The following is a 26,630-nucleotide window of genomic DNA, read 5'->3' on the forward strand; positions in this document are numbered from 1 at the left end:
CACAAACCTATTGGTGGCCCGGCAGCTGACTAGCACTGAAGCATTGTGATTTGTGGCGGTTTACAATCCCGGGTCTGCCCGTGACTAGGAGCGTCACGCCGGATTATGTCTTGTTAGTGGCTTCAAGACTCAGTTTTCTCATCTGTAAAATGGGACGATTGGCAAGCAGCTCCCTCTCCATGGAGTTGTTGGCAGGCCAAGGAACGGAAGCCAGCTTGACCCCGAACCTCTACAGACTCTGGGTGCCTCTTGGAGGCTTTGCCGGCCTTCCCTGCCCGGAGCTGCCCAGCCGCTGCCTCCGTCCAGCTCGCGCAGGGCCACGCCATAGCCGCGCGCGGTCCGCAGGTGGCAGCACCGGCTCTGCGCTCCGTAGGCCCGGGCTGGCGGCGTCCGGAGCCGGCGCCGAGCAGGCCGGGAGCGGCCGAGGCCACACCCCGCGGCCGCGGCGCTCCCCGTGGTGAATCATCGCCCGCAGCTGCGGCGCCCGCAGTCCGCTCCGCGCGCCGGGCCCTGGCCGCGCCCCAGCCGAGCGCTGCGCGCCCGCATTCCGCTCCGCCGCCCACTTGGCTCCCCGCTCAACGCCGCGACAATGGCGGGCATCGCAACCAGGCTTGCCCGGGACCGGGAGGCGGCCCAAGGGCTGGGCTCGCACGAGAGGGCCGTCAAGTACTTGAACCAAGACTACGCGACGCTGCGGGACGCGTGCCTGGAGGCCGGGACGCTCTTCCAGGACCCGTGCTTCCCGGCCCTGGCCCCTTCCCTGGGCTTCAAGGAGCTGGGGCCCTACTCCAGCAAGACCCGAGGCATCGAGTGGAAGCGACCCACGGTAGGAGGCGCGCGGCGCGGGCAGGCGGACCCGGGGCGCCAGGGTGCGGGAGTGGGCGGGGAGCCGAAGCTGTCCAGAGCGCCAGGACGCACGGGCTGCTGCCTGCGTGAGGCCCAGCTCCCGCTCTCACCCTCTGCACCCTCCCGAGCTGCGGTTGGGACGCTTGCACGCCCACCGGGGCACCCGCTCCCCTGCTTTGGAACCTCGCCAAAACCCGGGTGGCTCCCCGGAGGCCGCAAGGAAGCCATGGGCTGCGGCAAGGAGGGGCTGCGGGGAAGAGGCGGGCAGGAGACGCCAGCCTTGGGTCTGCGTGCTGGGCCGCTGTCGTTGACTAAGGTCCGTTCAGCACAGAGGGGCCGTTACCTTCCCCTGGAGCTGTGAAGAGGCGCTGTGGAGCCCTCCACTCCTCGGCATTTCCATTGGTCACTGACCGAGGACAGGAAGTGCTCCCAGGAGCCAGGTCCTCGTTGTCATCCCGCTGGCCCCTAGTCCTCCCCTGGGGGCCTCACAGCCGCACCCTCACAACTGCAGGGGCCCTTGGCCCACCCTTTCAGGGTTTCCAACTCTCCCTGGCCTTGGGACAACTTTGCGTCCATTCTTCCCCAAGATGCCACAGGACCCCCCTACACCCACACTAGGAGGCTCAGCGGGGAGTCGGCCTCTCCCTGCTTCCATGACCCTGGCCACCCTGGGTCCCTTTCCACTTCCCAAGCCCAGCCTTTGGGTCCCCAAGAGCAGTAGGAAGGGAGGGGCGAGGGGAGCAGAGCTCACCCTTCCTGGCTAGCTGCTAAGTGACCCCAGGTGAGCCTCTTCACCCTGTGCACCTGTACTGGCTCGCCTGAATAGCTTGTGACGTCCAGGCTCACCAGGCCCGGCCACCCTGTGCGCCTTGCGGATCCTCCGTGGGCCACAGTTCTCTCCTGCCTTGGGCATTCTCACCTGCCAGAGTCCTCCCTGCTCCCCACTTCCCTGGCACCTGATGCAGCCTTCCTGGTACTGTCACAGTGTACGTGTGACTGTTTATTTGTCCTTTCTGCCCAGCTGCAGGGAGGGAGACTGGCGTGTCCACACACATTGTGTTCCACTGCCCTTGTGCGTTACTCATTCACTCAGCAGAGTTTATAGTCCCTGTTCCACTTCTGGCACTGAACACCCAGGGTGTATATGGAAACCCGAAGGATGGTGACTGGCGAATGAATGAGTACTGAGTGCTAACTGAGATTCGTGAAAGTGATGAGAAAGTGTGTTGGCCTCACATTTCTATGACACTGTGCCAATTGCATCGTGAACTCACACTCTGCTGCTGTTTTCGTTCATTTCAGTGAGCCTTTATTGAATACCTGCTGTATACAGTGCATATAGCCTGTGCCCCTGAAGAGTTTAGAGGTGAATGAGGGGAGACAGGTCCCCCAATGGCTGGGAATTCCTGCGGGACTTCCGGATGTCCTGGCCGCTGCATAAGGCAGGCAGGCTGTGCACTGTGGTTGCAGAAACTAAGCCATGGGAAGTTGGATACCTGGAGGCTGGAGGCCCTCTGGTATGCAGGCTGGAGGCAGGGCTGTGCCCTGGCCGTGCAGGTTTGAGCCTGCTCACGGCTGCCCTGGCTTCCTCCTGCCCTTGCCCCAACACTGCCAGGGGCAGGTCAGGGGGACAAAACGTTTCCACTGGAGTTGGAGGCCAGCGAGTCATCGGTGACTGCAGCAGGGCGGTTTCGATGGAAAGACCGGGCTAACGGCCAGATGGCTGAAGGCTGTAAAGTAGAGGAATAAGATCAACTGATAAGAGTGTGGGGGGTAGAGAGGAGAGAGAGAAGGAGGGAGGCACCGGTAGGGTAGAGGGCAGGGAGGGAGGCAGGTATAGCGGCATCTGGGGCCTGAGAGGGCCTTTTGTGCCCAAGGCAGCTGGGGTGTGTTTCAGTGGAATGTGTTCCAAGTTGAGTCACCACACAGGAAGGGGTTGAAGGTGGAAAGAGATGATGCAGGAGGGACCCTGGACCCTGAGGAGCGAGTAGGGGTGCAGGCTGGCAGGGAGTGAGAGGAGGGCCCATGTGGTTCTGAGAGTGCCCCCCCCCCGCCCCATGACTGCAGGGTATGGCAGGAAGTGGCTGGAGTCTCCGGGAGGGTGGGGGCCTAGGCCAGGGCGTGGTTAAGAGGAAGCCTGTGTGATCCCGGGGTGGCACTGGTCTGGTGAGAGCGCGGGCAGGACCCCTGTTTCCCACTGAGAGAACCACACCTTCAAGTGGGTAGTGAGTGCTTTTTTCTGCACCCTGGGCTCAGCCTCCCATTGGGCTTCAAGCCCAGTGACCATCCAACTCCTGACAGCATCTGTGGGGCATGCCCATGGTATTTGCACGCTGTTATTTAACTCTCAGCGGGTGCTCGCCACAGGTCCGGCCCAACTCCCATTGTGCAAATGAAGACCCTGAGGCCGAGGCCACCGGAGCTGCCATGCTAGGGCCAGAGCCAGGCTTCAGAAGTGATCAGAATCCCTACAGCCTCTGACCCTGACATACAGCCATTCCTTCGCTTGCCTCCCCACTGCCACAAGGGTTAGCTCTCTGAGTGTCAAAGGCCAAACTTTCATTTCTCTGGAGAGGCTGCCCCAGGCTCGATGATGGGAAAATCCCCAGGCGGTAGGCGCTTGGCTGCCAGGCTGTTCTGTCTGCTGCAGGCTAAGCTCTTGACTGCTGGCTGCCAGGCCTCCAGCTAAGCAAAAGAGCAGTCCATTGTCCCTGCCGCTCCCCGGGACAGTCAGATCCTAGCGGGGGGGGGGGGGGGAATGGCGTAAAGGGAATGTGCTGTGTTGCAGAAGAGCTGGCATCGCCTGTGCCAGGAGAGACAGGGCTGGGCCCGGGCTGGCCCGTCACCACGGGGGGTAGGGTGGGAGTACAGCACTCAGCAGACAGGAGTCTTGCATGCCCGGGGAGGAGAGCCTGGCCACGCCCCTTGCCTCCCTCTGTGGGCTTGGGTAGAGCACTTCAGATTCAAAAATGCACCCAGGGAGGCCGCTGTAGGGGCCAGTGTGAGTCAGGGCTGGCTTCCTGCAGGTGGCTTGCAGTAGCCTCGGAGCTTGTTCCTAAGCAGTTAGGGCCCGAGTGGGAGCATGGCTTTGCTTGAAGTTCAGAACCAATGTTGTCTCTGTCACGCGAGCTGTGTGACTATGGACACATCACTGGACCTCCCTGAGCAGTTTCCTCCCGCTGTGAAATCTGTGTGAACCCATCCCATGAGTCAAACTGCCAACACGGTCTTCGCTAAATGTCAGGTACAGGGTAGTCAGAGGTTGCAGATATCACAGCTGAGGGAAGGGCCCCTACCCCACCTGTGAGGAAACCAAAGCATCACCCATGGGCACAGCTGAGTGGAGTCAGACTGGGGGAGGGCTCCATGGAAGAGGTGGCAAGATGCTTCCAAATGTGGTACCATGTAGAAAAAGAGGGGACACGGTAGGAGTGGAGGAATTGCCTGCAAGCAAAGCCGCTCATGTACCAGAACAGGGCAGAGGGGAGGGGGTCTCCATGTCTGGCAGTGGGGCCGGACTCTGTGGAACACAACACCATGGTGGAGCCCCCACCCACCCGTAGGGGACCAGTGGAATAGGGACCTCTCTGCACAGGGGGAAGGGGCGAAGCTGGAAGGGTCCCGTCCAAAGTGCAGAAGCAGTGACCTGGTAGCTGATAATACCTTGTGGGTTTTGTTCCCAGGAGCTCTGCGGGGACCCCCAGTTCATCGTGGGAGGAGCCACCCGCACAGACATCTGCCAAGGAGCCCTGGGTGAGTGATGGGCCCTGGGGAAGCTGTGAGGCTGCAGCTGAGTGGGCTGAAGGGAGAGCTTGGCTAACATGGCCAGTTCCAGAAGCTCCGGGACTTCTCTCATCCTGGAGGCGGTGGCCCTCGCTCCCCACCCCTATACTCTAGCCTCACTGGAGACTTCCCTGCACTGGGCAGGGCTTCCTGAAGTCTGAAGGACCTCTGTGTCCCACCGCTTGATCGCTGGGCCTCCCAGGCCAGAATCCCCCAGGGAGCACTGCGCGAATGTCACTTGGCTGGGGTCTGGGGACCGGGAAGGTGACTCAGTGTGGAGGAAGTAGAAAGCCCAGGACTGTGCGGGAGGAAGTGTGAGCCCCGGGCGTTCCCGGCCGTCACCATGGCAACACAACAGCAGGAAGCTGAGCAGCTCGCTGCCCTGTGTGAGGCTGTGATGTTCACCAGAGTCAGAGCCCTGACATGGGGGGTGCTAAGGCGAGCTCCAGTGTTGGGAGGCCTTGGGTCTGGGACTCCTGCCGCCTCGATATGAGAGCCCAGGCCTGCTGGGAAGTCCCCTGGGTGGCAAGTTGTGGCTGTCACTTCGATTCTCAGTGTTTGCTGTGAGGGTATGCTTTAACTAGGGGCCTGAATTGCCTGCAAGAGAAGCCAAAAACCAGCTTCCTGCCCCGGCAAGTGGGTCAGTGATGGGACGTCCTTCCCTTGGCCCTCACGGGCTCCGACCGCCTGGCACAAGCTGCTGTGCATGAGTGTATGCTGTTTGCCAGACACGCAGGGCTGCTGCTGAGGTTTCTTCTGTAGTGGTTTCCATTTCATGGATGGGCATGCTGAGGTCCTCACACAGATGAAGTAGGGGGTTCAGTCCAACCCAGGTCCTCTGGGTTTTAATCCCCTAGACTGGGATGGGATGAGGGCATGTATGGCATCTCCCCCTGCCCAGGTAGCTTGGCATGTCCTGGTCCAGAAGCTGCCTGTCATTTCTTATCCTGAGGACAGCCCCAGGCTGAGGCCCACAGCCTTGCAGGATGGCAAGGTCAAGGCAAGACATGAGGGTCACAGAATACAACCCAGAGCTGGGCAGAGCTGGCACCACCATCAAGTTGCTGTGATGCCCAAGCCCATTGTTACCTGCAAGAAGCCCACCTCCCATCTCCCCTCTACCGGCCCACCCAGAGCTAGATGACTGGGGCTCCAGGAGCACCCACTACTTTAACACAGGGATCTGCTGGACACATTGAACAACCCTGGGGGGCTGCAGCAGATCGAGACAAACACAGCACCTGCTAACCACATGCTCCAACTAGACGTCTACTTCAGAGTTTATTACTATCCTAAGGGCGAGCTTTAAGGTATGTTTAGATGCCAATAGGCTATTTGTGGAGGAGACTAACACAGCTTACATTCCTGGGAGCAAGGATATGTGGAATACAGCACAGCAAAGTGAAATGTAAACATTCTTGAAGTTTTTAAACTTCTCTAGAAAAAAAAAAAAAGTGTTTATTTGAAAGGCAGAGCAACAGGGAGGGAAAAGAGGGGAGGAGGGAAGCAGAGAGAGAGAGACCAAGAAATGGAAAGACCTTCCCCCTGTTGATTCACTCCCCAGACAGCCATAACAGCTAGGGCTGGGCCTAGTCCCTGCTGCCTCTCAGATGCTTTAGCTGGAAGCTGGATGGGGAGCAGAGTAGCTGGGACCCAAATCTGCACTCTGATAGGGCAGACCTGTGTTGTAGGTGGGCAGCTTAGCTGGCCCTAGTCTGTAATTTCTAAGGTTTTTGTTTAGCCTCTTTGCTTCAAATGCCATATTAGCCATTGGTTATCCTTTTGACCTTCTATTTTAGGGGAGTCTGGTTAGATGATGGTCTGTGACATGTGGTTTATTGAACTCCCATCTTGGTGGCATCTGGGAGGATAGAGTGGTGGAAGGGTGGCGTCCGTCACCACATCCCAGTAAGCTCAGAAGCATCCAGAACAGGGCCAATGGCAATGACACCCCCAGAGTGACCAGATATAAGAGGCTGGGCTGTGTCTGTGGCAGGAAGACTGGCCAGGTCACCAGCCGGAGCCTTAGACTCTTCTGAACACAGGGAGGGCAGGTGGGGCAAGTGAGGCCCCAGAGGCCCCTGGGAAGCAGCTGCTTGAAGCTGCCCTGGCTCCTGGTGACTGCCCTCATACCCCATGGGGAGGCTCTGAAGGCCATGGCGTGACCTTCAGGTCCCACGCTGGGCAACAGTATTGCCCGTTCCCTGTGGAACACGCTGCTCATGGGGCAGCCTCTCCCTGCATTCTCTCCCATCATCGTCCCTTCTCAGAAGGGACAATTCTCATTCCCATCATGTACCGGAGAGCGCTCAGGCACACAGAGGGGAGCGTGCGTGGAAGGCCACCCAGCCAGCAATGGCAAGGGAATGCTTATACTCAGTTCATACCACCCTCCATCTCTCCCTCACCATCCAGTCCTCAGAAACACCCTCCTGTCCCTGCACTTTCTGCCCTGGCGCTTGCTCCAGGAAGCCAGGGCTCCATCACACTGACCACGGTGGTTGGTGCCAGCATCCACCCCCTTTCCCAGACAGTCCACCTTCAGGACTTCACCGGACCACTTTGGGTCATGGCTGCAGGGTGGCCCTGATGGCCAGCTACTGGCTGCCAGCCACCGGCCGAGCAGGACCAGCCCTTGCTAGGAGGGCACTCAGCACAACATGCTCTGCCCTCTGGGAGAGCCTGCAGATGCCACCCAGTATGGCTCTGTGGATGCTGGTGGTGACCACGCTGCCACAGCTGACTGCTACTTGGAGTGGCCCCCACTTCAAAGGCGAACTCTCTCCTCCCCCCTCTACCACTGCTCACCCCCACAGGACAAGCCTGCTGCCCCTGCTGGGAAGGCATGGGGTACAGACCCCTGGCTGGCCCCTGGCTTCCTGCAGCAGAACCCGTGGCTGCTGGTGCTGTCATAGCTGTTGAAACAGTACAGCCTGAGTTTCCCAAAGCCCCATAACCCCATCCCTGAGCCCCCATCCTTGGCTCCAGAACACCCAAAGGAGGTGTCTGGTTCCTGGGTGCAGCAGGGTGGGAGGGGCAGAGTCAAGGGGAGAAATACAACAGAAGTGAAATTTCTGGTACTGCACTTCCACCATCATTTGCCTTTGTGACTTCAGGCAGGTGACCCAGCATCCCCAGCCTCAGTTTTCACTCCTGTTTAATGGGAATATAGACCCTTCCTAACTTCAGATGATTTGACCTGTATAAAAAAGATCTACCTAGAGAATGGGTCTGTAGTGTAGTAAATTAAGCATTTGCCTGTTGTACTGACATCTCATGTGTGCTGGTTCGAGTCCCAGATGCTCCATTTCTGATCTGGCTCCCTGCTAATATACCTGGGAAAGCAGCAGAGGATGGCTCAGGTGCTAGGTCTTCTGCAGTCGTGTAGCAGACCCAGAAGAAGCTCCTGGCTTCAGACCAGCCCAGCTCTGGCCATTTAGGTAGTGAACCAACCGATGGAAGATCTCTGTCTCTCCCTCACTCTAAATCTGCCTTTCAAATTTAAAAAAATTTAAATAATTACTTTTTTATTTGAAAGCGAGAGGGATGTGAAAGCACACACAAGGGATTAGGAGCAAGACTGATACGCATTTAGCAGCAACTATACTCTTACTTCGAATTTGTCCCTGGGCTAGTGGTGGGCATGAGTCTCTTTCGAGATCCTCAGCAGGTGACCGTCAGCTCTCATCACCGGGGAAGCCTGTAATGAACTGTCCAGGAGATGGTCTGCACTGTGTCAGAGGCTTTGGCTGTAGTAAATGCTCTGAGTTCATTTTAGGTGAGAGGCATAGTAAATGCATTTTTATCTGCGGGCTTATTCAGTTGATGATGGGTTTAATGAGCACGGCCCCACGGTGAGGAGAGCAGCATCTGTAAGGAGAGGCTGCCTTCCCAGCCATGCAGGCCAACACCCTTGGTGGGTGCACTGCACCGGGGAATCCTCCAGAAATTCAAGGGGCTGTTGTCCCGGCGTGGCCTCAGTGCTCTTGTCTGAGATGATTAGGTTAGATCCTTCTAAGAGCTTCTGTGACACTGAAACCTGCCACTTTGTCCTACACCTTCCACCACTCCAAGCTCCTGCTAGACTCAGGTTTGTGAGCAAGACTATCTCTGCTCCAAGGTGCTGGGTACTTTGTCCTGTTCAGTGCTCCGTGGCCCTAGCCCTAGAGGGGCATTCTGGGGCATTCAGAAGTGAGTTGGCGTGAGGTGTGCAGGAGTTCTGGCCGGCAGCGCTGAAAAGGGAAGAGATATCAGACATCGCCCCAGCTTGGCCTGGCCAGCAGGTGTGTGCTGAGGCCAACTCTTAACTGGCACTGGAATGGAATAGGTAGCAGTGATGGAATGTTCTGAACCTGCAGCCTCTGGTGTGGGAGCCGCTGGCCATGTGTGGCTGCACTTGCCATGTGATGGATATAATGACTGTCGTTTGTTGCCACTTGCATGCAGGGTGGCTCAGCAGAAAGCTGGGCTTTAGGATTTGGCCTCCTGGCAGAGTCCTGTGTGTGAGGCACAGGTGCCCGTCAGAGCCTGTTAAGCATCAGCGTCAGAAGCGAGGTTTTGCTTGAACCGGAGTGAGGGGCTGGCCTCCCAGCTCTGCCGCTCACGAGCGCTGTCATTTCATTAGCCTCTCAAGCCTTGGTTCTTTGTCCATGAAATGAGAATAATGATGGTGTCTACCTGGGGGCGGGCAAGCATGAGGATGAAGTAGGATAAGGCATGGAGAGCTCGGCACACCAAGGCCAAGTGCACAGAGACAAGTCAGCAGATGTAGAGTACATACCAGCCTGCCCCACTCCCCCTCTCCTTTGGGGTCTGTGATGGCACCATGGGGGCGGACGGTGTGGGAGGACCATGGTATCCGGGAGTGACCGTGGGGCCACAGCCCTGCAGGGGCAGCACACAGATGAAAAAGGAACAAGCTTCGCTACTGCAGTCACTACCTGAGTCATCCAGTATGCGAGTGTGGGGAGGGGTGGGGGTTGGGGACACGCTGGCCCCAGCATCCTGCTGGGGGATGGTGGGCAGGGCAGAGAGAACCAGGAGAGGCTACAGCCTGGCACAATAACAGCTGGGATGTGGGTCAAGTTCAGGGCCTGCCCCTAGCCCCTGCTACACACAGGAGGTGGTATGTGTAGGCAGGGAACTCCCCTCCTGGAACCTCTTGTTCTGGGCTCTGCCACAGGCCACAGTGAGTAACTGGGGGACGGCCCAGGGCCACTCATCAGCTGTCTTCCCCCAGGCCTGGTGTGTCATGGGCGTGTGCTTCCTGCAGGGCAACCCTCCCCTGCCAGCGCTGCCCAGGACGGGTGTTAAGTAGTCACTGTCTCAGGGGAGGGTAAGAAGCTGCCAGGGGCAGCTGTTAGTGTGTGGGTCGGGCTGTCATCTGGAAGCTAAGCTCCCAAGGGAATGAAACTCAAACTGCGAAGACTTGAGACAGAGCGAGGCTGCCTAGCCATGGCCCGGCTGACACATGGTGCTGCATCAGTTCCCCTGGGGCGCGCTGGCGTGTGCACTGCATGGTGCTGAGCAGCAGTCTTGACCTCCACCCTGCGGGTGGAATGGTTGCAAATGCATTGCCAAAGATCCCCAGTGGAAAGGGGATGGGAGGACCCACCTCCAGAACTCCTGTGGAGGGGGCAATCACTGGACCCTGGGAGCCTGGAGGTGGGACCAACAGAGATCACTAGGCAGGTGCAGCCCAACCAAGCCACCACTAGGAAGCAGTAGTGTAGGACTGGGGGACCCCGTGAGTCCATGGGGCTGGGGTCGGGTGGAGGGGGGCACGTCACTGGGATGTTTGAGCTGGTGGGAGAGAGTGCCCAACCTCTGGTCAGCCAGCCACAGAGGAGGAAATCCTCCCTTCCCCACCCTGCCATGAGAATGCAGCCCTGGCAGGCCCGGCTGTCTCCTCAGCTTCCTGACCCAGGTGTCTCCTAAAATCACACGTGGGAGAGACCCTGGGGTCCATCTCAGGTCTCGAGGTGGCCTTGGAGACCACAGAGTGGCTGGGTGTGCTGGGAATGCAGGCATCAGTCTCCTTCAGCTCCGTTGTCTCACTGGTTCTTCCGGGCGGTAACTAAGCAGGTGCGTCATACAGTGCCCGGCCTGAATCCCATGTCAGACACCCACACCTGGAATTCAGGAAGGTTCCGATCTGGTGACACCTGGGTCCAGGGTGTAAGAGCTCACCCCAGAATCGATGACTTGGGACAGTGATCGCTGTATCATCCACTGCAGACCCAGGTGGGGCTGTGACTGGGCAGACTCCGTCTGCCTGGGTCAGTCACAGTGAGGACAGGTGCATTAGAAGCCCAGCATACCCCAGACTTCCTGGGTGGTGTCCTGGCTCTACTTCACTTTCCTGTTTATGAGGGAAAGACGGTGGTGGGTGGGAGAAGACTCAAAAACATAAATGTTTTGGAAAAGCCACAAGCACCACAAGTATGAGTCACATGGCCCCCTAGTGGCTGCAGCCCATGCCTAGGGCTGACCCTTGGGGACCCAATGCCAAGGCCACGGCTCTGGAAATGTACTGCCCAGGTCTGAATGAATTCACCTTTCCAGAAGGGACCCTGGAGCATAACGGGGCATTCATCAGGTCTGCCTGGGAGCGGCATCTTCAGAGGAAGGCCTGGCAGGTTCCGAGTTGGTTGCCAGGTCCTGTCTGAGGCTTGGGTGTTTTGGGAGAAGGTTCCAAATTCCTGGGGTCAGGGAGGGCTTCCAGAGAAGCCTGAGGAGGGGGTGCCAGCTTCAGGCAGCAAAACTTTTTATCCAAGAGGAGACAGCTGTGCTTAAAGAGCCAAAGATCTCAGTGGAGCCTGCTTTGCCCCAGACAAGTGCGAGGGCAGAAAGAGTACAAATTTGGAATCAAGGCAGGCAGCTGAGGCCAGCAGGTGCCCCGGGTAGCTAAGCCATTGGCGAACAGCTCAAGAACAGGTGGTAAGGCTCCCAGGGCAGACCAGAGCCTGGGCTGGGTAGGGGGGTGCTGGCCCTCCTCTGGCTGTGACTTCTGTGGGGGCAGAGCAGAGAAGAGACTGCAAAGCTGGCCTTGTTCTAGGGTGGACCGTGATGGGGCTCAGGCTGAGGGTCCCCAGGGTGGTCCCTGGGTGCAAGCTTGCCCCTGGTGTGCACCTGTAGCTCCTGGTGCTCATCCCATTCCTCAGTTTGCCTCTTATTTGGAACCGTTCCTCGGTTACTTCCAAGGAGTTTGCAGAGGCCCGGGCTACAGGGACAGACCCCATTCTATGATCTGCTTGCTAGTGGACATGAATGGAGCAAGTTCTTGTCTTGGCGCAAGAAAGAATTCTAACGGGATACAGTTAGAACAGTGGTTGGCAAGGTAGCAAGGTTCAATGAGGTGAGGCATCCATTGCAACAGGCAGAACCTCAGAGTGCATGCCCAGGCATTCAGGCTGGGAAAAACATGGGGCATGGCTGAATGGAGATCGTGCCCCTGCCAGGCCAGGTGGGCCAGTCCAGGAAAGCCTGAGAGCTGAGCGAGCGATCTGTACTCAGCCTGGGGCTTCTAGGGGCACTGGGCCCAGTTCTTCCCTTCCTCCCGCATCCCCAGGACAGAGGGTTGGCTGAGTGAGAATAAGGTAACATTCCTCTAGCTTCGTGGGAGAAGGTTGTGAAGGTTTTACTGCCTGAGGTTACCTGACTGGGTGACTAGCCGGTGTGGAGCAGAGAGGACTGTCCTGGGGGCGGGGGATGGTGTAGGGAGGCTGAGCCCACCTGTGAAGTTCCCAGGGTCTGGGCAGGACCTAGGGGTATAAACCCTGGACTGCTGCTGAGGCTGTTAGATCCCCCTCCTGTGAAACTTAGCTTAGCCCCTATCCATCCCCCCACACATGCATAAGACAGTCTGTCTTACCTGACATTTAGGCCACGTGTGCCCGTTGGGTACCTATGGAGCCACTTGCATTGTGCCTGGCAGTGAGGGGTCAGCCAGAACAGGGAGATAGTGCATCGGCCCACCTGCTTGGGACCCTTCACCACCTGGCTGAGCAGCGCCTCTGCCCAGAATACCCCCTTGCCCTGCGGGCCACTGGAGGGTGACAAGCCTGTCCGTGTGGTGTGCCCGCCTCCTGGCATGTGTGGCCAAGCGGTGCCTGGATCTGGATTCACAGGGGAAGGGTTCAGGAAGGGCAATGCCAGGGGCCGACCTAGAGGAACAAAAGGAACACAAGGGGGAATGAGGGGCCAGCCAAGAGCCCAGTGTCCCTGGGACCGGGAGAGAGAGGGGCTGCCTACATGGTTGGAGGCAGAAGGTATGCGGGCAGGTGCAGACGGCCCTTTGGAAGGAACGGATAGGACCCCAGCCTGTAGCAAGACAGGTCTGTTGCAGGGACCCTAAGGAAGGCAGGCAATCTCAGTGCTAACCCCAGAGGATGACAGGGAGGCCAGCCTGGCTCAGGGCCACCTCTCCTTGCCAGATGTCTTCTAACCCTGCTAGTAGCCAACCCCCAGAATCCCACCTCTCACTACTTGTCCTGGCAACCCTCCAGCAGGTGCACATCAGCGCACTTAAACCCAGGGATTCCCATTCCCAGGGATATTTGCAAGCTGAGTGTGGGCCCGCCATGTGGGAGGAAGACCAGACACAGGGGAGGCTTGGGGATTGCAGGGGACAGGAGGTCCCCACACCCAATCCTGCAGGCTGCCCCTCTTGATCTGGCTGCTCATGCTATGCTAACAGAGTGTCCTCTAGAACGGAAGCTTGGCAGGCTCTGGGGACAGCCTGGAGGGAGCAGTGGCCACCTGTGTCCCCAAGCATCTGCAGCCAGAAGCTCTCCTGGTGGCCTTGTCTGCCACCTTTAGTCATGGACATGACTGGCGGCAGTCTGCCACAGGAGAGATCAGCCCTACAGCGACCAGGCAGAAACAGGTACTGCCCCCAGATGGAGGCCAAGATGCGGCAGGAGAGCGAATGAGACATGATGAGTCAGAACATTCTAAGACGCAGACAGAGCCCACTAGTGTTTACCTGGGCCACACCTCATTCCACAGAGCACTAGGAGCTGCCAGAGGGGGGCGAACCCTGACGCACATCGCATAGCAAAGCAACAACCTGTTGGTAGGCAAAGGCAGTCCAGAGAGAGGAGGGCTCGGGAATGGAGAACACAGCCTATGTGCTGCCCAGGGGCTGCACCTGTTACAGGCAGGCCAGGGAGGGATGCTCATGTCAGCTCCAGAGCCATGGAAGAACTGAACCCCCGGGGAGCTCTGTGTATGTGCAGTGTCAGCAAAGGGGTTCTAGGCTCCTGCAAGTTTGAGAAACGGGCTGCCTTGACCCCATTCTCCAAGCTCATGAGCTTCTAGGGGGTTCTGGGAAGTTTCTGTACCCGACCTGGCTAGCTTCGCGTTCTCCAAGCTTCCCTCCAATGCCCATGGAGCGTTCTCTCAAGGACTCCTTATTCTCTTATTTTATATATGTAATATTATATACATATACATATATATATGTAATTTTTATAATGATTACATGATTTATCAGGGTAGGAAGGATCAAGGTTTAGGGAAAATTGCTCCCAAATTTGCTATTTCTTGTTTCTGGGGGAAGAGGAGAGACAAAGGTGGAAACCACTCATAATTTTCCACATGTCCCAGTAGCCAGGGATGAGGAACCGTCACCTCGTATCAACCCAGAGTTTCAATGTGTACGTATTCTGAGGGTTCTTTCCAGGTGGTTTGGTGAAATGCTGCCAATTTCACCAATCCGAGGATGATGTCACCCTCCCAATGTCCATTGGTTCCATTCACCAAGATTTGTTGCTGTCACTGTTTGGGGTATTTGCCCAGTTAGTTCTGTTCTCCCTCTGCTATGGCACCAAATGTGCTGCCATATTCTCCTTTTACAACAGGGCCTGTGTCACTGCTCTACCTTTTTCATTAAGTAGGACATGTTCTTGCAGGCAAGTCTAAGTACCCAGGCCAGGCATCCCAAGCATCACCAGGTTCCCCACTCCTGGGTCTCACGAATTCAACACCCACCTAGTAGGTGGGCCCTGGGACCTGGGCCAGGCAACCCAAACCCCACTGTATCCCCTACCCCCAGGGTTCACAAACCTGGGTGATTCTGGGGAGTTTCAGCACCCAACCTGGCTAGCTGTGCATTCTCCAAGCTTCCCTGCCCATGGAGCATTCTCTCAGGGACTCCTTCTTTGCTTCTTGAGGTTCCAGTTTCTACAGGACACAAGACACATGTTGGAGTAAGCTGGATGACTGGTCGTTCCTGTTTCAAGGACTTGGTGCCTCCAAAGAAGTGTATAGATTTTGGGGTAACTGAGAAGAAGCCATCCTTTTGGACTCAGTACTGACATCATCCTGTGCTACGCTGAGGATCATAGATGGGGGCTTGCAGTCAGGAAGCGATGGTGTGCGCACACAAAAGGCATGCTCGCTGTTACACACCATCACGAAGGTCTTTTAGATGTGACATCATGCATCACCAAAGGCAGACAGTATGCCGTGCCCCCACCTCCTCCCCCTCTTTTTTTCCTTTTTGGTTTTCCCTTTTTTCTTTCGGGCACACCATGCACACTGCAATGGGCCGTGCTTGGTTTTCCTCCATGGGTCTTTGTGCTCCCTTCCCGACAACAGATAGCAGCTTGGGTCCCTTTCAGAGCTGCAGATTTCACTGCTGATGGACCGTGCCACATTTCCCATCCCACAGTGAGCGGCACTGGGTTGTCTCTCCGGCTGGCTGCTGTCATGACGGTGCTGGGTGGCACTGTTGTGTGTCCTCTGAGTGCATGTAAACAGGTTCCTGCAGGTGCTAGCGCTGGGCACAGGAGGTGCTGAGGGCAGGTGGCCTGCATGGAGAGTGCCCGTAAAAAGGTCACCTCCTCCAGCCTTTGCAGCAGCCACAGTTTGAGATTTGTCAGCGGAAAGATGGAAAATGTGTCTGAGTATAGTTTTAACTTTACACTCTGGTGTGTTGAGTGCGGATGCATGCCCCTTTTTTTATTTTTACTTTTTTTTTAAAGATGTATTTATCTGTTTGAAAGGCAAATTGACTGAGAAAAGGGTCTTTCATCTGCTGGTTCACTCAATTAGCCACAGCAGGTGTGGCTGAGCTAGTCCAAAGTGAATAGCCTGAAGCTCCAGCCAGGTCTCCTCCAGAAGTGGCAGGGGCCCAAGTGCTTGGCTGTGCTCTGCTGGAAGGAAGCTGGATCTGAAGCAGGGACACGTGGGCAGGAAGCTGGATCCAAAGCAGAGGCATGTGGGCAGGAAGCTGGATCCGAAGCGGGGGCAAGTGGACAGGAAGCTGGATCTGAAAGGGGGGCAAGTGAACAGAAAGTTGGATCTGAAGAGTGGGCAAGTGGGCTGGAAGCTGGATCTGAAGCAGGGACACGTGGGCTGGAAGCTGGATCCAAAGCAGACGCATGTGGATAGGAAGCTGGATCTGAAAGAGGGGCAAGTGGACAGAAAGCTGGATCTGAAGCAGGGACACATGGGCTAGAAGCTGGATCCAAAGCGGGGGGTCACGTGAATAGGAAGCTGGATCCAAAGGGGGGGGGGTACGTGGTAGGAACTGGATCTGAAGCATGGAGTGGCCAGGACTCAGGACAGGTGCTCGGACAAACCCCTGCCCCCAGGTGAGGATCTTCTAAGCTCGCTAAGAGTGGCTGTTTTGGCTTTTTCTGTTAGCTCTGTGTATATACTCTTTGTTTTTCTAGTAAGTGCCAGCCCCTTTTCTCTTTTTACCCTAGAAAAAAGGGTAAAACCCTGCGGGTTGAGCAGCACATATTTTCCCATTTGATTTTTTCACTTGGATGTTGCATGTTGTGGATTTTACTATGTAATTTTTTCACTTTAATATCGTTGAATTTATCTTATCATTTGAACTTAAATATTAACCTGTCACTTTAAAATTGTATAGCTTCCAGACTGTTATGAGATAACCTATCTCCACTCTGAGATTTTACTACACATTCTCCTGTTGTCTCTTCTAGGATGTGTATGGATTCATAAGTGGATCTGTATTTATATGAAATATACAAACGTGAAAGTATAAATAAAGTACATTATGTAAACCTTGATGTATAAAAACCACAGATAGCCAGGTTTACTACATTTATGAATGTGCCTATTATATTTTTAAAGATTTATTCATTTGAAAGGCAGATTTACAGAGAGACAGCAATGAGATCTTCCATCTGCTGATTCATCCCAGGGCTTGGAACCTCTGCTAGGACTCCCGTACGGATGCAGGGGCCCAAGGAGCAGGCCACCTTCCACTGCTTTCCCAGACATATTAGCAGGGAGCTGCATCAGAAGTGAAGCACTGAGGACCCAAACCAGTGCCCATATGGGGTCCCAGCCCTGCTGGCAGAGGCTTAACTTACTCACTGAGGTTCCAGCCCAAATGTGTAAATCATATGTACATGAAGATACATATGTAAGCATAACGTTGACCTATAGATATTCTATTTGAAGTTGGTCCTTGTGACAAGATGACCCACAACTGGTTTTTTCTTTTTCTTTTCTGACATGGACACTCAGTTTACTTGCATTCCAGAATGATTCTCCTGATTGAATCCTTATGTTTGGAAGCTTTCCAAGGACCTGTCTGTATACTTAGACCCAGCTCTGTACTGCTGCCAGTGTGGTAGCTCTACACATAGTTAGTATCTGATCAGCTGGGCTCCCTTCCCTTTTGGGTATTGTCTCTGGCTAGGCTTGATATTTCATGTTTTCTTATATACTTTATCCTATTACCACTGCTTTATGTTAAATTTATAAGCAACTGAAAAGGGAGTAATATATTTTTAAGGCAAGGGCATGGGCCAATTTTAAGAGTGGGGGTGAATGGTGGTCTAAGCCAGAGCAGTCCCCTCTTGGGGACTCCTAGCTCTCCCCACTGGCTGAGCTCCCAGAGAGAGCAGGATGGAGGGTGGAGCCTAGCCCTGGCACAGCAACTGGGCAGCATCAGGTGCTCTGGTCCTCAGGACAATTGTTTCCACTCTGGCATAAATGCAGTCATTGTGGATGATGAGGTTAGCAGCAGATAAGCAGGGTAAACAGATTCTGCACCCAGGCAGTCTCCTTACTGGTGGAAAACTCACTGGAAGCCAGGTGGGAGTTTCACAGTGTGCTGGAACCAGCCAGCCTTGGTTCTGTACAACCCATGTTGTAACTGCCCCAATCCAGCTCTGCCCAAGGAGACTCCAGGGACTTCTCCAGCCAGTGAACTCCCCCAGGAAGGAACAAGTCACAGAGGAGGAGTTTCCAGAAATCATTATAGGGAAGGTGGATTCTGACGTTGGTATGGGCCAGGTGCACTGCGGGAGGCTCCAGCTGCTGAGGTTGTATAACAGGAGTCCTTGTCAGGAGAAGGAAGTCCCAGGTCAGTCAGCAGCCATCCAGGTGGAGTGCGAAGGCCCTTGGGGAGACAACACTGGCCAGTCCCAAGTCTGTAATGTCAAGTTGCCTACCAAGGACAAACATCCCCAAGACAAGGGCCTTTGAAGTGACATCAGCCTGTTTGTAGAGACCAGTTAGCTCATCCATTGGAAAACGTGTGCTTTGCACAAGTGGCCAGACCCGGGAGCAACTCATTAGCTGGGACCTTTACTCCGCTGTGAAATAGGAGTGTCATGGTAGCACCTGGAGCTGGTTTATGACCATGCAATGACATAATTGTGACCCTGCCTGTAAGGCATCATGCTCAGGGCTTGGCCCACAGTAGCACCTTGGGAACGCCGCTGTTAGGATCACTATAAGCTGTTCCTGAGAAAGGTGACATACGTAGAGATTCAGGGCACTTCTTGGCTTAGTTGCTCACTGTAGTGAGGAAATAAGGAACCAGAAATATCTAACGGAATTTCAAATGGTCCCACTTTCATTAACACCAGGACATTCTCCAAGTGGCCTCTGCCCTACTCAGTTCCGGAAATTGAAAAACTAATGGAAAACTTGGGAGACCTTTGACTGCAAAGTGCTCATGGCTCTTGTTTCCTCCTGGCTCGGCCCTAGGCTCCAGGCTGTGCCTGGGCTGAGCTGTGGCAGACAGTGCTGCGCCTGGGCTAATGGCGTGGCTTAGCAGGTGACGAACTTTCCTAGTTCCTGAACCGACAGGTGTTAGATGTTAAAGACACTATATAGAAGCTGCCAGCTGGCTTCCCTGTAGTCTTAAATTTGAGTTGCAATTGGATAGTCCTATAAGGTCTCTGCTTGGAAAAAGGGAATTTGATCCTCCTAACCAAAGCACTACCAGGGTGTGGTTCTTACACAAACTACTGCATCTGTCTTTTTTTCTTTTTTACTATTTACTTATTTACTTTAATCTACTGGAAAGCCAGGGTCACACACACACCCCTACCTTTTGTCCACTGGTTTACTCTCAGAGTGCCTGCCACAGCCAGGACTGGGCCAGGCTGAAGCCACAGAATTCCGCCAGGTCTCCCACATGGATGGCAAGGGCCCAGGCAGTTTATCATCATCTCCTGTCCTCCCGGACACATTAGCAGGAAGCTGGAGTAGAAGTGGAGTAGCCAGGACTCAAACTGGCTCTTCGGGATAGGACACAGGTAATCCCAAGTGACAGCTTCATCCACTGCACTGCAGTGCCCACCTCTCAGAACTCAGTCCCTGGACTTGGGCTCTGCGTGTGAGGCCTGTCAGTCTTCCTAAGCCCCTGGGTCTGCATCCCAAATAATTGATAACAAAAAGTATTTCCATCTCGTGAGGATTCTTGAAGGATCCAGTAAAATATGTTCTTTTAAAAAATATTTATTTTACTTGCAAGAATCACAAAGAGAGAAGAAAATCAGAAGAGAGAAAGCTTCCATGTACTGGTTCACTCCCCAAATGGCCCCAGTGGCAAGAGCTGGGAGTCGGGAGCGTCTTTCCCATGTGGGTATAAGACCCAAGACCTTGGGCTATCCTCTGCTGCTTCCCAGGCCATTGGCAGGGAGCAGGATGAGAAGTGGAACAGATGGGACAAGAATCAGTGCCCATATGGGATTCCACCATCACTGGTGGAAGATTAACTCACTAAGTCACTGCACCAGCCCACATACTGTTCTTTTAAACAGTGATTTATTTTTATTTTATATGAATGGCAGAACTCTTCCATCCACTGGTTTCCTCCGCCTTAATGCCTGTAATAACTGGGACTGGCCAGAGTTATGGAGAAAGAAGGAGAGAGAGGGGGCTTTCATCTGCTGGTTCACTCCCCAAATGGCTGCAATGGCTGGAGCTGAACCGATCTGGAGTCAGGACCCTTGAGGTTCTTTCCAGTCTCCCACGTGGTCGCAGAGTCCCAAGGTTTTGGGCCATCCTCTCTTCTTTCCCATACCACAGGCAGGGAGCTGGATGGGAAGTGGAGTAACTGGGACTCCCAACAACCACATGGGATGCTAATGCTGCAGACAGGCTTAACCTATTATACCATGGAATCAGCCCCCCGAAAGTCTAAACTGTGAAGTAGGGGTAGGCTTTGGCCTGGGGTTGAGATGCTCCTGTTCCTTGTCCACGTGTCTAGATTAAAGTCCCAGCTGTGCTCCTGATTCCAGCTTCCTGCTAATGTGCCCTGGAAACAGTAGGTGGCACTTCAAGCACTTGGGTTCCTTCCACTCCCATCGGAGCCTTGGAGGGAGGGCTCAGCTCCTGACCTCAGCTTCGCCCACGCCTTTGGGAGATGAGTCAGCTGGTGAAAGATTTCTCCCTTATCCTGACTCTGCTTTCCCAATGAATTTTAAAATAATTTAACTTAAATTATGAAGTATTTTTATTTCTTTAATTTTTGAATTTTATGATACAATTCTGTATAGTCTGGGATTCCCCTCCCCCAAATTCCCACTCCCGATTGATTTTTCCCATATTGTCACACCAGTACATTTCCTCATAAGGAGTTACAGTTCCATCAGTCTGTTGTTTAAGTGTGCGCCGACAATGCTAGTACAGACAATGTCAGACAGTCCATCATCCCATTGTCTAGACATATCCAACACTTTCATTGGGAGTCCATCTTTTATTTGGAAGTAGGGATGCATATTGCATTGTGTCTTCACATCTGGATATAGTAGTCTCCATTACTCCACCACTATACATTCCAATTTGCATGATGGATTCCTTATATTATAGAGAACATATGGTATTTGTCCTTTTGGGATTGAAATTATGAAGTATTATAGCAGTGGAAGCTCTTTGGTAGATGTTTTCTCTCCCAGTGGTGGGCAGAACGCAGACAAGGAGTAGAGAGATCTGAGTTCTGATCCTGCCTCTGGTCTTCAGCCTGTGACTTAGTGTCTTGGAGATACAACTTCTTCATCCTTGGATGGATTCTTTCAGAAGAAACAGGTTAACCTAGAACAGCAAGGGATGGAAAAAGCAGGGATAGGGGCCAGTGTGGCTATTCCTCCATCTGCAGTGCCAGCATCTCATATGGGCACCAGTCCGTCACAGCTGCTCCACTTCTTATTTTTAAAATATTTATTTTATTGAAAAGGCAGATCTACAGAGAGAAGGAGAGACAGAGAAAAAGGTCTTTTATGAGCTGATTCATTCCCCAAGTGGCCGCAACTTCTCTACAACTGTTCCACTTCCCAACATGTTCCAAAAAAGTTCCAGGTTTGTGGCCTGGGAAAGCAGTGGAGGACAGCCCAAAGCCTTGGGACCCTGTACCCACATGGGAGACCCAGAAGAAGCTCCTGGCTTCAGATCAGCTTGGCTTGGCTCCAGCCTTTGCAACCAGTTGGGGAATAAGTCAGGGATTGGAGGATCTCTGTGTCACTCCTCTCTGTAAATCTGTCTTTCTAATTAAAAAAAAAAAAAAAAAAGCAGGGCAAGAGTTTCCGCCCCAGGATATGAGGGAGAAAAACCAGGATGCTTGGCCAGGGTGTTCAGGATGTGGTGAGAGCAGTGAGGCGGGTGCTGGGTTGTAACCTGAGCTGGGCATTGGGTCAGTGCTGGCCTGAACGTGTGACCCACACAGTACCAGGCCACTGTGGAAGCCAATGCTCCAACGCTCAGCCAGTGTCATCGTCCCACAAATAACTCCACAGTCAGCTGTGGCCACCAAGATCACAAAAGCATTTGTCCCAGGAACATGCCATGTGGCCTCGGCACATCTACCACGGCCAAGCACAGATTCTGGGACCAGCAGGGAGAACAGGACAACGAGGATAGTAGATGGCCACATCCTGTGGTCACACTGACCCCCCCAGGACCCTTAAGATGTTCAGATTTGATAGGAAATAAGACACTACTGAGAAATTTCATGGAAAATGGAATTATAAATATAATTTGGTGCAAACAAAAATTGACATCCATGCATACAAAAGGTCCTCAAAATATTCATGGAAAATGTATATTATTTAAAATCTATGTGTGGATTTCAATTTTGCTTAAAAGATTTTCTTTATTTGGAAGAGTTACATAGAGAAAAAGAGAGAGCTTCCATCTGTTGGTGTGCTCCACAAATGGCTGCAACAGCCAGAGCTGGGCCACACCAAACTCAGGCTCTTCATCTGGGTCTCCCATGTGATGCAGGGCCCATGCACTTGGGCCATCTTCTGCCTTTGAAGGCATATATTAGCAGGAACCTGGATCAGAAGTGTAGCAGCCAGGTCTCAGGCTGGCACCCATCTAGCATACAGGCATTCATTTCTCATATCTGCTTTTATGGGAACTGTGGGAACAACTGGCTCAGGACTTCTGGTGCCAGAATCCCTAAAGGTGAGCCCACTTTGTCCACAAGTCCTTCTGCCTCCATGTGGTGACAGTCCCAAATCACCCATTGTACAGGACACCCAGGAAGCGCAGTGACAGCATGGGCCAGCTGCAGGCATCTGGTGGGTTAACATCGTGAAAAGACCTGCTGTAGGAGGGAGAAGGGGAATAGGGATGAAGAGGCTCAGAGCTCCCAGACCAGCAGACACATAGTGAGTCTGTCCTCAGGATGGGGCAGCCAGACAAGCCGGAGTGGGAGAGTGGTGCAAGCTCAACAAAGACCTGCCAGTCACGTGCTCTACCCATCACCACATCCTCACCAGGCACCCTGTGGAATTAGGAAGGAAAAGGCCCTCCAGGAATATTCCTACCCCCACCAATCAAGGACTCCCCAGCTGCCAGCCAGCAATGGAAACAGTCCCTTCCAGATTCCTGGCCAGCCTCCACAGGGCAGCAGGGCAGGGACCTCCGTGTGGTTTACAGAAAGCCCTCGATGGCCAGACAGCTGGTGCCTACCCCTGGGTAGCTGACAGCCCCACACATTTTCAACTTCCACTTGCACCTGCTGGACTGTGGGCAGTACACTCAAATTGTCCATCCTCCAGCATGCTCAGAGCCTTCATGGCAACGATGAAGCTTCTAGAATAGTGGTTGATGCTTGGGAATGGCTCCATAGGGCAATGGCTGCTGCCCAGTGCCTTGGCAGTCAAGTAGCAGGGACTTGTAACCAGGGAGTTACCAGTCCCTAAACTGAGAAGTCCCTGGCAGATGTGGCTTCAGGTATTGCTTGATTCAGGGACCCGAAGGGTGGTGTCGCCAGAACCTGGCTTGTCTCTGTCTATCTCTCAGCTCCTCCTGGTCTGCACTGGCTCTTTTCTTCAGCCAGTCATCCACAAAGGCCGGACAGTCCTGGTGGCATTAGGCCATGCATCTTTATGGATTTAAGGCAGGGCAAGAGGGCACCTGTCCATTCTCCCAGAAGCCTCAGAGCCTCCTCCCTTGGCCTGGGGCCTGCCTGTCACTGGAACCAGGCGAGTGTGTAGTGCATAGGTGTCTGCAGGTCTGTGCAGGCAGGGGTGTGGGGTAGGCAAAGGATCTTCTATAGGTCACCAGGAGGAAAGCAGTGGAGTCACCGCTCCAAATCCCACCCAGAGGTCCTGGCAGGACTGAATGTTCTGTGGGTCCCCATGACAGCCTCGTAGACAGTGTCCACGGGGATGTCTCCCTGAAGAGTTACAGTAAACTTTGGTAGGTAACATCTTTTTTTTTTTTTTCATTTGAAGAAAGAGATTTTCCATCCTCTGGTTCACTCCCCAGATGGCCATAACAGCTAGGACTGGGCCACGTTGAAGCCAGGAACAACTTCTGGGTCTCCTATGAGCAGCAGGGCCCCAAGCACTTGGGCCATGCTGCACTGCTTTCCCAGTGAGCTGGTGAGCGGGGAACATGAGGAGTGGAGCATTTGGGACATGAATTGGTGCCCATTTGGAATGCCAGCTTTGTAGGCAGTGGATTTTTTATTATTATTATCAGTAATAATGTATTTAACTCAGGCTCGGCACAATAGCCTATTGTCTAAATCCTTGCCTTGCACCCATCAGGATTCCATATGGGTGCCAATTTGTATCCCAGTTGCTCCACTTCTCATCTAGCTCCCTGCCTGGGAAGCAGGAGATTACAGCCCAAAGCCTTGGGACTCTGTGCCTGTGTGGGAGACCCAGAAGAAGCTCCTAGTTTCAGATCATCTCAGCTCCGGCCGTTGTGGCCACTTTGGGAGTGAAGCAACAGATCTTTCTGTATCTCCTTCTTTGTATGTGCCTTTTCAATAAATAAATAAATAAATAAATCTTAAAAAAAATTTATTTAACTCTTTCAAATAGGCAAAGTTATCAAGAAAAGGAGAGACAGTAATTTTCCATTCACCAGTTCATTCCCCACGCAGCCAGAGCTGGGCCTGTCCAAAGCCAGGAGCTTCTTCCAGCTCTCCCACATGGGTACAGAGGCCCAAGGACTTGGGTCATCCCCCACCTACTTTCCCAGACCATTTGCAGAGAGTTGGATCTGAAGTGGAGCAGCTGGGATGCGAACCTGTGCCCATATGGGATGCCAGTGCTGCAGTGCCAGCGCCATGCAGGCAGCAGCTTTACTTGCTGTGGCACAATACCAGACCTCTGATAATGTTTTTAATCAACCTGTCAATCAGAGTAAAGCTGACACTGAAGTCTTCACAACTGAGGCCATCCGCTGTCATTGACATGGGACATCTTAGGAGAATGGTTCCTTACAGTGGAAGCGTCCTCCCCTTCCCAGACCCTGCTGTCTGCGTTTGGTAACTCCCAGGGTTGCATGGTTGCTGGCCGCAGGCTGCTCTGAGCTTCAGCCCATGGGGCTGCTGACTTTTATCTGCATTTCCTGGAGGAGAGTCCCTGGGCTTAGAGGATCCAGATGGCCTGGCCACTGCCCACCTCTGAGTGCCCCCACCTTCAGGGCCTGGCAGGCCACCCAGGCTTGCACATGCCACCTCAGGCTGTGCCCTCATCACCCACCCTTTTGCTACACTGCCTGCTGGCACTGCTTCCTGGTGTCTGAATCCCACATCCTGGCAGCAGGTGGGCCATATCAGTCCCCACCCACCCGTCCCCACATCTGCTGCCTCCATTCAGGCTTCCTTTAAGCTTTCTTCTCCTAAGAGAAGCCTCCACTGGCCATGTTGGCATCTCTCACTGCCCCCACCCCCATGGCACAGGCTCGGAGGATGCAGGTCCGCCAGCTCAGGGTTCTGGGTGTGGGGACAAACTTTCCCATCTCTCCCCAGTCACTGACACACACAAGCACTTCTCGAGGCAAGCATCTGGTGTGGCTGTTCAGATGTCCCGAGGAGGCCCATGTCCCACATCAGAGCACCTGGCAGCCCGGCCACCTCCCGACTCCAGCTTCCTGCTAGCGCCCAGCCTGCGAGCCCATGGCGGCTCAGCTACTTGGGTCCCACATGGAGTTTCTGGCTCTTAGTTCTAGCCTAGCCTGGCCTTGGCTGCTGTGGGCATTTGGGGAAGGAACCAGCAGATCTACGAGCTCTCTCACTTTGCCTCTCCAGTAAAATGAAAACCAACCCGCACCTTCCTGCCTCCGCACCACCTCTCCGGGAGGACGGGTGAGGCAGCAGCACCCATAGGTTCCCCATTGAGGCCGGGTACAGAGGAGCTCCTTGCACTGTGTTCACAGGTGACTGCTGGCTGCTGGCGGCCATTGCCTCCCTGACCCTCAACGAGGAGGTCTTGGCGCGGGTCGTGCCCCTGGACCAGAGCTTCCAGGAGAACTATGCGGGCATTTTCCGCTTCCAGGTACCTGGTCAGGGAGAGACGGGCAGGGGCAGCTCTGTGCAGCCCCCCGGGGCAGCCCAGGTTGTCAGTGGGCTCCTAGGACCAAGGACGCTGAATGGGGGGTTGACCTCCCAGCTGCTCATGATGACAAAGATGATGACAGTGAGGGACCCTGGCGGATGGCCATGGCAGGGGAGGGAAGGAGGAAGGTTATGCCAGGGCTGCCGTGGCTGTCCCTCCAGCCCACCCATGCTACCTCTGCCTTCCCCGTGCCCACAGTTCTGGCAGTATGGCGAATGGGTGGAGGTGGTGGTGGACGACCGGCTCCCCACCAAGGACGGGGAGCTGCTCTTTGTGCACTCGGCAGAGGGGACTGAGTTCTGGAGCGCCCTGCTGGAGAAGGCCTATGCCAAGTGAGTGACCGTGCCCCGCCCCCAGGCCCCCTGCCCTGGACCCAAAACTCCCAGGCCACTTTGGCAACTCGTGGCGGACCCATGCATTGCACTCTGCTGAAGGCCTCTATTGGCCCACGATGGGCTCTCAGTGCAGGAATGGTGTGTGCTGGGTGCCTTAAGCCCCGGGGAATGACAAACACAGGGGAAGGGAGCAGTGCTGTGTGTGCCCAGGAAGCCGCCTGCCTTTTATCAGCAAAAGGCAGCAGGCTCCATGCCTGCAGGGACTTCCCCAGCTGCTCCAGGACAGCCCCTGCTCTCAGCAGGAGGCCACCGGAATGCCCTGCTCTTGGCCCTGCTGCCCTGCATGAAGCACCCTTCCCCCCAGGGAGCACAAGAGACTTCTCAGGGTAGCTGCCTACTGCTGGGTCCCCGTCGGTTTTGCGAGCTCTCAGTGCTGGACAGACCTTAGCCGGCTCTCCCCTTCCTGGCAAGGTGCAGCCAGAGCAGTTGGGCCCTGCTGGGCACCCAGAGCAGCGGAGTGAGGAGGAGGGGAGCATGTCCATTCCCGGCGCTGGGCTGGGCGGGGAAAGCATGGTGCCTGGCATGG

The 26,630-nt window shown here is 54.6% G+C and overlaps 1 protein-coding gene across 1 annotated transcript in view; it reads left to right on the forward strand.

Annotated features, from left to right (window-relative positions):
• The first annotated feature begins 496 nt into the window (after nucleotides 1-496).
• CAPN2 (calpain 2) overlaps nucleotides 497-26,630 on the forward strand; it is a 43,853-nt gene continuing 17,719 nt past the window's right edge. The window contains exons 1-4 of the mRNA XM_040985742.1: nucleotides 497-826; nucleotides 4,530-4,599; nucleotides 25,531-25,649; nucleotides 25,908-26,041. Of these exons, the coding sequence (XP_040841676.1) occupies nucleotides 590-826; nucleotides 4,530-4,599; nucleotides 25,531-25,649; nucleotides 25,908-26,041 (560 nt within the window). The 5' untranslated portion in view covers nucleotides 497-589. The remainder of the gene's footprint in view (nucleotides 827-4,529; nucleotides 4,600-25,530; nucleotides 25,650-25,907; nucleotides 26,042-26,630) is intronic.

This window comes from Ochotona curzoniae, unplaced genomic scaffold (assembly GCF_017591425.1).
Source record: "Ochotona curzoniae isolate NIBS_2020 unplaced genomic scaffold, NIBS_Ocur_1.0 contig_430, whole genome shotgun sequence".
NCBI lineage: Eukaryota > Metazoa > Chordata > Mammalia > Lagomorpha > Ochotonidae > Ochotona > Ochotona curzoniae.